The 10,158-nt window shown below is 39.8% G+C and overlaps 1 protein-coding gene across 1 annotated transcript; it reads right to left on the bottom strand.

Annotated features, from left to right (window-relative positions):
- Window positions 1-324: 324 nt before the first annotated feature.
- On the bottom strand, window positions 325-1,134 carry LOC129244348 (trypsin eta). Its single transcript, XM_054881968.1, has one exon. The coding sequence runs from the start codon at window positions 1,132-1,134 to the stop codon at window positions 325-327; it is 810 nt and encodes a 269-aa protein (XP_054737943.1).
- Window positions 1,135-10,158: the final 9,024 nt, after the last annotated feature.

Genomic DNA, 10,158 nt, shown 5'->3' with positions numbered 1-10,158 from the left:
ACACCTGAAAATCGATTGAGATAACATAGACACGATATAGTCGATTACTAATTTTCTTGAATTGAGTCTTATTTTTCTTTGCACCTCCCTAAATGCTTGAAAAATGTAAACTTAGACATTTTTTTTATAAAATAATCTAATTTAAACATAAATTCCAACGCAATTAATTTGACGAATAACCAACAATATGCTGAGCAAAAATATTTAGTAGAAATCATAAAACATACCGAGTTGTATCACTCATTCAAAAGAGCAAATTTCTTTTTTTTTGTTTTGTTAATCAATTTTCATGCACATACAAACATTCTAGTATATATGCTCAGTTCATTTCAATTTGTACAATGAATTGGCAGCGACATTTGACTCGATCCACCGACGCACATGCGACACATTCACATAGACACCGGGGTACTGCGGACGTGCACAACCAATGCCCCAAGAAATGATACCGGCCAGTTGGCGTTCCACCAATAGCGGACCACCTGAATCCCTCTGACAAGCATCCTTGCCACCATTAACCACACCCGCACACAGCATAGCGCCCGTAAAGCGGCCCCCATAGGCCAAACTGCAGTATTTTTGGTCCAGCACGAAAACATTGACTTCTTGCAATTTGCTCGCAGCCACACCACCCTCTTCAACTGTACCCCAACCAGTGATGGTGGCCTTTGCGCCAACTGCTGGTGCAGTCATTGCCAGTGCAGCAGATGCAATAAATAAATTGTCGATTGTCAGCGGTGTGGAGAGAAAAAGCAATGCCACATCATTATCCGTTGTAGAGGCATTGTAAAGTTCGTGCATGAGCAGTTTGTCCACGCGCGCCACTATGCCATCACAACTGGCGCGTTTGTCGGTGCCAGCGATCACCGTAAAATTACGCACATCGCGATTCAAAACACAATGCGCCGCCGTCAGTATGGTGTCCTCGTTCAGTATGCTACCGCCACATTCGTGCACGTAGGCGCACTCGACACAAGTTCTGTGTCGCAACGAAACTTGATGCGGATGACGTACAATCGATGCCTCTTTGCCGCCTATGATGCGACCCTCGTTCAGCTGTATTCGGCTGTTGTCATCTGTAGCGGCCGTGGCCACAAGCAGGAGCGTGAAAAGAATTAACGAAACAGCGGACATTGGTTGGATGAGGTTGGATGATACGCTTGTACGGCACACAAAACGAAGACTAAATGCAATTTCAAGTGGAGGTAATCATATTAAAATGAGGAGTCTCAACCGTTAACTTTTACTGTTACTAAAGCTGTAAACTTTTGCCACACTGAATGTGATAGTGCACGGCATATCGATTATTAATTCGAGAGTCATGATTTCGCACCCAAATCTGTGAGTGAATCATTCGTAGGCGTAGAAAATGTTATAACTTAAGGTGATTGCTCCAAGTTAAGCAACCAAGTACATATCTACGAGTACCAGGAAGAAGCTCCGTATAAAAATCAATATGCAAAAAGAGTAGGCCCTTTGATATGCCAAACAATTCAAAGACCCACAATACACGAAGAAAGAATATTCTCGGCCTAAACTTGACAACGTCTTGTGCGCCACACTACTTTTATTACTATTATCAATACCGTTATCGCGCACACTAATTGCCAATAAACCAAAGAAAAACGAGTATTATTTCAATCAAAATATGTTTTTACTTAATTTTGTACAATCTCAAGAATCTATAAAGCTACAAAGGTCATACAATTTAGAAACTATTTATAAATTTTTCCCCTCATTTCTTCATAAAACACTTGAAGCGATGCTTGGCTAATTGCTGCCAAAATGCTGAGGACTTGAATAAACTAATAAACAGTAGTATTTATCACGTGAGGAAAAGGTCCCACGAGGTGTAGATGAAACTTTTAAAATCAGTCAAAACAAGTTGTTGAAAAGTGATGAATTCTTTGTATTTTCAAGCAAATATTTTCATCTGTTTATTTATTATTCTAATTCTATCATCGAGCTTACTACGGAAAGGAAACAACTTTTGTATGAGAGTTTCCGCATGTCTATTTTCACCACGAACTTAAATGCAGTTAAGAGCTCTGTTATGGTGTCAAAAAACTGTAAAGAGTATGTACAGGGCGTCCGGTAATTAAAAACGAGTTACTAATGATAAGAAAAATTCATTTCAATAACTATTATAAAGCAGGTAAGTGCGCATTTTATTTTTAAAAATAATTTGGGCTCAAAGTTGACCTTTTTTTCCTTGTTCACTCCACTCGAGAGCATAGGGCTTCGACAAGACTCATTCTTGCGTTGGTTTCGTTAATCTATCGTTGACTATTACGTCGGATAAACTTTTGGAATTTGACCGCCGTACTTCGTGCCACTCGCTGGACAATATAAGTATGTCGAAATGTCATTGCTGCTAATGCTGCATCTATACCTGCTATGGGCAATTTCATACGATACATCGTAAGGGATAAATCGCTTGTGTAGACCGTTCATAGCAAAAGGTATATGAATCAAGTAAGATATATGTATCGTATGATTTAGTTCGCATGCCATGAACTATCGAATTCAGGATTTGACAGCTAATTCGGTAGATTTTCTTTGAAGTCAATGAAGCGGAAAACAGTGAAATCCGTGAATAGCAACATTTAGATATTCAATATTTTCTAGATTTTTTTTTACCTACCTCGACCCTTCTCCGTTTTTTATAAATTTTGTATATTTGTATTCTCCGCAAATGTTGTGAATTTATTTAGATATATATTCATTCTCTCTCATTTTCTCTCGGATATCTCTCTCTTTCTTTATCTGCCTTGAAAGTTTCACTTCTGTTATGTGTACTACGCTACATGTACTTTATTTTTATTTTTTGACGTGATAACGTCTTATAATTCGATTTAACAGGCTGCACGCACGAAAAAATGTGTCGTTACCTTGCTCATTAGTGTTACCTTTCTCATATTAGTGTTACCTTGCTCATATGTAGTTACCTTGCTCATATTAGTGTTACCTTGCTCATATGTAGTTACCTTGCTCATTAGTGTTACCTTGCTCATTAGTGTTACCTTGCTCATATGTAGTTACCTTGCTCATTGCATTGAATGAACTGCAAGCGAAAGCACGGAACGAACGACAAAGCAAACAAAGCAAACGAACGGCAACGTTCGACATCTTGCTCTCTCCTACTTAAGTGAGCGTATATATGTATGTATATGCGCATATGTACATATATAAATTTACGTATTTGTATTTGCATATGCCTTCTTATTGATTATTATTAATTGTATTCACTTGAAGAATTTAAAATAAAACCAACTTTGTTAATAATACCTGTTGTTTTAATGTTATTATTATTAATTTTTTTATTATATATGAAGGAAAAAATGTATGGTAATATTTACCATATACCTTATAAGATATGTTGTCTATACTAATATTATAAAGAGGAAAACTTTGTTTGTTTGTAATGAAGAGGCTCAAAAACTACTAGACCGATTTTAAAAATTCGTTCACCATTCGAAAGCTACATCCTCCACGAGTAACATGGATTATATTTTATTTTGGAAATAGGGCTCGAGATATAGGTCAAAACGTGGACCCGGGTAACCTTCGGATGTGTATGTACAATATGGGTATAAAATGGAAGCTGTTCGTGAATGCTTTAGTCCAGAGTATTTTTCATGCCGCTCCGTGACTAGGGTCTCGAGATAGAGACCAAAACGTGGACCCTAGAATATGTTTGTACAATATGGATATCAAATTGAAGCTGTTGGTGAATGCTTTAGTACAGAGTATTTTTCATGCCGCTCCGTGACTGGGGTCTCGAGATATAGGTCAAAACGTGGACCCGGGTAACCTTTGGTTGTGTATGTACAATATGGATATCAAATGAAAGCTGTTGATAAGTGCTTTAATACGGGGTAATTTGTTATGTTATGTTATGTTATGTTATGTTATGTTATGTTATGTTATGTTATGTTATGTTATGTTATGTTATGTTATGTTATGTTATGTTATGTTATGTTATGTTATGTTATGTTATGTTATGTTATGTTATGTTATGTTATGTTATGTTATGTTATGTTATGTTATGTTATGTTATGTTATGTTATGTTATGTTATGTTATGTTATGTTATGTTATGTTAAAGTATATTATGTTATGTTAATGTTAACTTTTTAAAAATGCAACCATTCAATCAGTGTTTTCTTATGACGTTATCACGTTAAACTATCGTCAGTAAACCGACTTTACAGACAACCTCTTTTTTTTGTAATATTTGTAATATGATACTTTTCGAGTTAAAATTTTTTGATTTTGCGTTTGACTACCTCGAAGTCTCTTAATTTTGCGTTTCACTACCTCGAAGTCTCCATTTAGCTCGTTGGAGGTTTGGATTCATGCGTTTTTTTTTCAAGTCTAAGTGTCTTGCAATGTTTTGATTGTATTAAAGCAGACAGGTGCTTTGCTCGACGACATTTTTCAAATGAAATGGTATGCGATGAATTGCCGACGAAAAGATACTCTCTTGAGTTGACCGTTTCGTTTGGGAGAAAACTGAGAGTTCGTATGCGATCGGCAATCGCATGTCTAGATGTGCAGTTAACATCGCGTACAATATTTTATTTTAGATCTGAAATGGTTGTTGTTGTTGTAGCAGCATAAACATCCCCCATACATATACGGTGAATGCTCCTGAAGTCACAGTCCTTGGCCGCACATACGGATTCCGGTTACGTAGAACCGACTGCCGTGGTTGTTGGGTTTGCTTCATAGACTTTGCTTTTGAGGTACCCCACATAAAAAGAATTCATAGTAGTAAGTTCGGGAGACCTGGGTGGTCAGGAAATGTCACCGAAATGGCTTATCCATTTTGTTAGGTAAGAAATCACGCGTTATCGTCATGGCCTCTCTGACCTCTGCGGAGTCACGCGATCTTATTAAAAACCATGTGTGTGTGTGTGTGTGTACTGAAGGAGGGCTGTTCTCTCATTATTGGCAGAAAACCATCGTTCAGCACGCGTCGATGTGTCTTATCGTCCACAGAAATTGCATGCCATCGGCGATTTTCAAAAAAATTTGGTCCAATTTTACGCTCCTTGGCAATGCACACCAAACCGTCTCTTTGGGACTATGAAGTGGCTGTCGATGTTTTATTAGTGGTGACTTTTAACGACAATTTCGCTAATTTACACTTTCATTTAAATGAAAATGGACTTCATCACTAGAAAATATAGTGTTTACTAGGCCGGGTCGATTTGTGGGGAGGCAAAAAAATCGCCCATTGCTCTGTGAAAATCATATTCTAGGGATCAAAATAATAAACTTTGCCGAAGGAATTATACCTCTAAAACGAATTCTGATGCCCCCCAATTTGGGTCTAACTTTTAGTATCTTTTGTGGGGTGGCAAAAAAATCGCCCATTGCTCTGTGAAAATCATATTCTAGGGATCAAAATAAGAAACTTTGACGAAGGAATTATACCTCTAAAACGAATTCTGATGTCCTCCAATTTGGGTCGAACTTTTTAGTTTATTTTCTCATGTAAAGGCCAAAAATGGTGATGTTTTGAAATGATTGTATGGGGAACGCCCCAGGGGAGTTCCAGGGGGTGTGCCACTGGCATGGGTGGATCGGCCGTCCAAAGTTAGTGGGGGTCGGTCATACATTTGGGCTCGATTGGAGCACTCTAAATGGGTCAAAGTGGGATTTTTCGTTCGACCCAAATTGGGGAACATCAGAATTCGTTTTAGAAGTATGGTTCCTTCGGCAAAGTTTCTTATTTTGATCCCTAGAATACGATTTTCACAGAGCAATGAGCGATTTTTAAATCGACCCGCCCTAGTGTTTACCGTACGAAATCGCTCCAATATTGTCTCGCAGAAATTTTTACGCAAATTGTGGTCGTGCCACTGGGCACCCTGTACTTCTTGTACGCGATATTGCAAAACAGTTAGAAAGTTTTTAGTCATTTTAGGTGGTTTTGTATAAAGTCTAGAGAGTTATTAACCGAACCGACACAGCTGGCCGAGATAAAGCTGTTCAGGAAAACTTTCGCAGGCAATGTTGGTGTGGCTGGGAAGCATGCAATGCAAAGAGATGGAGGCGCATGAAGAGGGGCTAAGGCGGTTTAACCGCAGTTTCATGATATTAAGTGCGCAACTGAGTTTCCGGGTTAGACACATTGTTGTTGCTAGCGATTCATATAGTTGATTACGTGCATACAATGCCTGTAGTTAGTTTCTGTTATAGGCTGAACATACAAACATGCACCTGTGCTCACATAAATAATTGACTTAGCAGTTTTCGATATTCGCAAAATTTTCCATGCCAATTTTTTTTCGTTACTTTTTAAGAAAAATATTAATTCATTAATTCATTGTACAACAATGAACATAAATGATGGTTCCAAACCTTATAAAATTCAAATAGCGAAAAATATCTATTCTATCAAATCAAGAGCGTAAGCACAAATTCTCTCTCAAAGAGAATCGAACGGAAAATTATCCACTTGCAAAGCAAATAGAAGAAGACATATGAGCTGAGTTTATAGCCATTTAAAAAGGCCATAAATTTAGTTTCTAAAATTACTTTTATTCAATTTAAAGTAAAAAATGTGTGAAAATAATGCAAAATTAAGAATCAATTTACTTTTGCTTGATATGACCATCTTTTGCCTTGACTATGGCCTTGAGACGGTCCAAAAACGAATTGCAAGCTGTCCGAATGTGACTTACAGGTATTTTGGCCAATGGCTTTTTCCAGCGCCTCGAAACTGGTGAATCTTTTAGATGCTCGTGCATCAGCTGCGCGAGCGGTCCGAAGTTGGTTACACATCGAGTACCGGAGCCTGTACACTTTTTTCTTGGAATGTACGCATCTTTGTTTCAAGCGGAGGTGTATGCTGTTCAAAAATCAATGAACTTTGTTTTGGGAAACAGGTGGTGAGGCAGATCTGTATGTGTCTGTAGCGACAGCAAAGTTGCCTCATGGCCTTAGATAGCCCTCCAAACACTCGAAGGGTAGCTGAGTGCTGTAAATCCAGGCTGAACTATGTCGGTAGACCTAATATCCTGATGCTAATATAGGTCCCGGAACACGTGGGTAACGCGGGTAACGAGACCTCTGACTCTTTAGCTAGGAACTAGCAGCTATCAAAGTCAACCCACAAGCGATGGACAAAATTGATTTTACCTGTCATGTCCGATCGACTGTAATTAAGCAAAAAGGATTATAGGCAGCTGGTTGGACTGATGACGGGCCACTTTCTATGGGCGAAGCAGATGGAAAAGGTAAACATCTTAGACAGTACACTCTGTCCAGCATGTGGAGAGGAGGATGAGACGGCGGACCACTTTCTGTGCGTCTGTCGGGCCTTCGCTCGAATCGGACTTGAGGTCTTTGGCACTGATGTGTTAAGAAGCGGTCATCTTGGCTCCTTGGCACCACAAGATCCACACAGATTTCTTCGGAGGTCAAGTAGACTTAAAGAAAATTAAGAAGGGAACCCGATTGCAGTACAGCGGACCTAATGTTGTCTGAGTGTTGTATGTACGTGCTAGTTGGCCGACAAAAAACAAAAGATTCGACAAAAAATTAATTTGTTTGTTAACAAGTGGTGCGCTACTAACATTTGGAAGTGCCCAAGTTTGATAGAAAAAGCTTTCATCCAATAACGGCCACTCCTCGGCAGGCAATAGCAAACGTCCGAGTGTATTTCTGCCATGAAAAAGCTCCTCATAAAAAACATCAGCCTTTCGTAGTCGGCTTAAAACTGTAGGTCTGTCTCTCTATTTGTGGAAAAACATCAAGACGCGCACCACAAATAGGAGGAGGAGCTCGGTCAAACACCTAAAAAGGGTATAATTGCCAATTATATACTTATATATTACACGACTATTATCCCGCCGAAAAAAATGTCCCCAATAGGCTTATTTTTCTCGGCACTTAAACGAGTCAAATACGTTATTCCTCCAAAAATTTTATTAACCTTTTAGCCACCTTGACTACAGAAACTTTTTTCTGTTATCTTTTATTTATTATGAAATACGCGACTTTACCATTTATCAAACATTTCCACGCATTTTTTTCTTTACAACTCTGCCACAGCATTCAATATCCACTGGCGTAGCTCTGGCACGCTAGCATACGCACCTGGGTAATCTTTCTTTGCACAGCTTTCTGCCCACGAAACAACACCAACTAGTACACCGTCAGCCACCAACGGACCACCCGAATCGCCATTGCAGGCATCCTTCTTCAATGCATAAGCACAAACCATCGACTCCATAATTTGATCCCCATACTTATAAGTGTCCAAAGCGATACCTTCGCGTTGTATGTACAATATCTACATCAACCGCCTGCAAGATCCTTGCTGTTAATATGCAAAGACTGGCACATTTAGTACCCCAACCAGAAACAATGCGCTGCTGTCACGACGATATCTTCACTAGCGAGACTGCCACCACAGAAGTACAGAAGTGCATTCCCTCGTCAATTAACCGTGATGAAACTTGGTAAGAATGCGCTTCAATAGAGGTATCCTCACCACCGACAATACGCTCACTGGATTCATCTGGTATAGAAGCGGTAAAGGCGGAGCTGAGTAGAGCACCTAAGATTAGGAGACGATACATGACGTTGTAGAACTTTTAGTAAACTGCTGATAAAACGGATTAGGAAACGTTTTCTTATAAGTAATAAAACGATGATTTAAATACAGTTAGATCACACTTCTTTGGCCAAACATTTGGCCGAGCTTCTGCACCAAAAATGGGGGGCTTTAGCTATTTTTATAAGATTCCCTATTTCATGTGAGAAATTCACTCGGCCACTTGCTAATTTCTGTGGAGGGCGAACGCTAATTGAAAAAAAACTGGCACTTACATATATTTTAAAATTTTTCAAGCTTCATAGTAGGCATTGAGCTCTTGGCGAGCAGAAGGGTAGTCACACACATGCCCACTTAGCTTCGATGGCCGAAGAAAACGAACGCATAATTTAATCTTTCAAGAGTAACGGTAAATATATCTATAACGTTGACCAAGAAATTTCAAACGCCCATAATTTATGATAAACGATTACATAGCGCAAATCAAAACACAAATCAGACACCTGTTTCATATGCATTATCTATTTAATCTCTACCTAGCGGCCGCTGTAGCCGGTGGAATGAGTTGGTGCGTGACTACTATTCGGTAGTGCTCGGGTTCGAAGCACCGGACATGAAACAGCAAAATGAGTGCAGCAAAGAAAAAGTAAAAACAGTCGTCCCCCGGCAGGCAATGGTAAGCCTCTGAGTGCATTCTGTCATGAAAAAGCTCCTCATTAAAAACTATCGGCCGTTCGAAGTCGGTATGAAACAGTAGATCCCTACAATTAGTGGGGAAAACTTCAAAAAGCACACCGAAGCTTCCACCCTTGTGTTCACTGACAGCTCGAAGATGGAATCGGGAGTCGGAGCAGGGGTTTCCTCTAAATCAGCCAATTTATCTATCTCCTTTAAGCTGCCGACTACTGCTAGTGTTTCTCAAGCAGAAGTCTTTGCGATCCTGCAGGCATGCAAAATGCTTAGAAACGCGGGAGCGAGGGAGATATTCACATTTTCTCCGATAGTCAAGCCGCGATGAAGGCTCTGACGACGCCATGGTGCAGAACGAAATTAGTAAACTCCTGTAAGGAGGAGATCAAATATCTTGGGTGTGCAAGTAACATTTGTCTGATCTGGGTTCCAGAACATAGGAACATAGAGGGAAATGAAATTGCTGATGACCTTGCCGGGAAGGGGACTGAATTGGCCTCAGAGACGTCCTACCCGGTCATCGGCATCCCCCTGACAGTTGTTAAAGGGGAACCGCACAAATTATTTCTCAGGAGAGCGTAGAAAAGATGGAGCTTCATTTTTTCATGTGATATTTCGAAAACTCTCTGGCCCCCCTTTGACAATATACGAAGGACTCAGAAAGTTCTGGGGACTACTCGCCATACAATTTGAAAACTCCTAGCTGTGTTTACCGGTCACAGACGATCGGCACATACGCGGAAAAGCTAGGGTTACCATTTAACCCTCATTGCAAAAACTGTGGGGACCTTTCAGAGAAAGAGCCTGTGGAGCACTTTCTTTCTAAATATCCGGGCTTGGCAGCTAGACGATTAAGGTCACTGGGTGCTCCTTTTTTCGACAGCCTGGGGCAGTGCG

This window comes from Anastrepha obliqua, chromosome 4 (assembly GCF_027943255.1).
Source record: "Anastrepha obliqua isolate idAnaObli1 chromosome 4, idAnaObli1_1.0, whole genome shotgun sequence".
In the NCBI taxonomy this organism is placed as follows: Eukaryota; Metazoa; Arthropoda; class Insecta; order Diptera; family Tephritidae; genus Anastrepha; species Anastrepha obliqua.
This window is presented reverse-complemented; position numbering and strand designations above follow the sequence as displayed.

What these genes read in the sequence shown, in the direction of transcription:
- LOC129244348 (XM_054881968.1), bottom strand. Translation starts at nt 1,134, where the DNA reads ATGTCCGCTGTTTCGTTAATTCTTTTCACGCTCCTGCTTGTGGCCACG.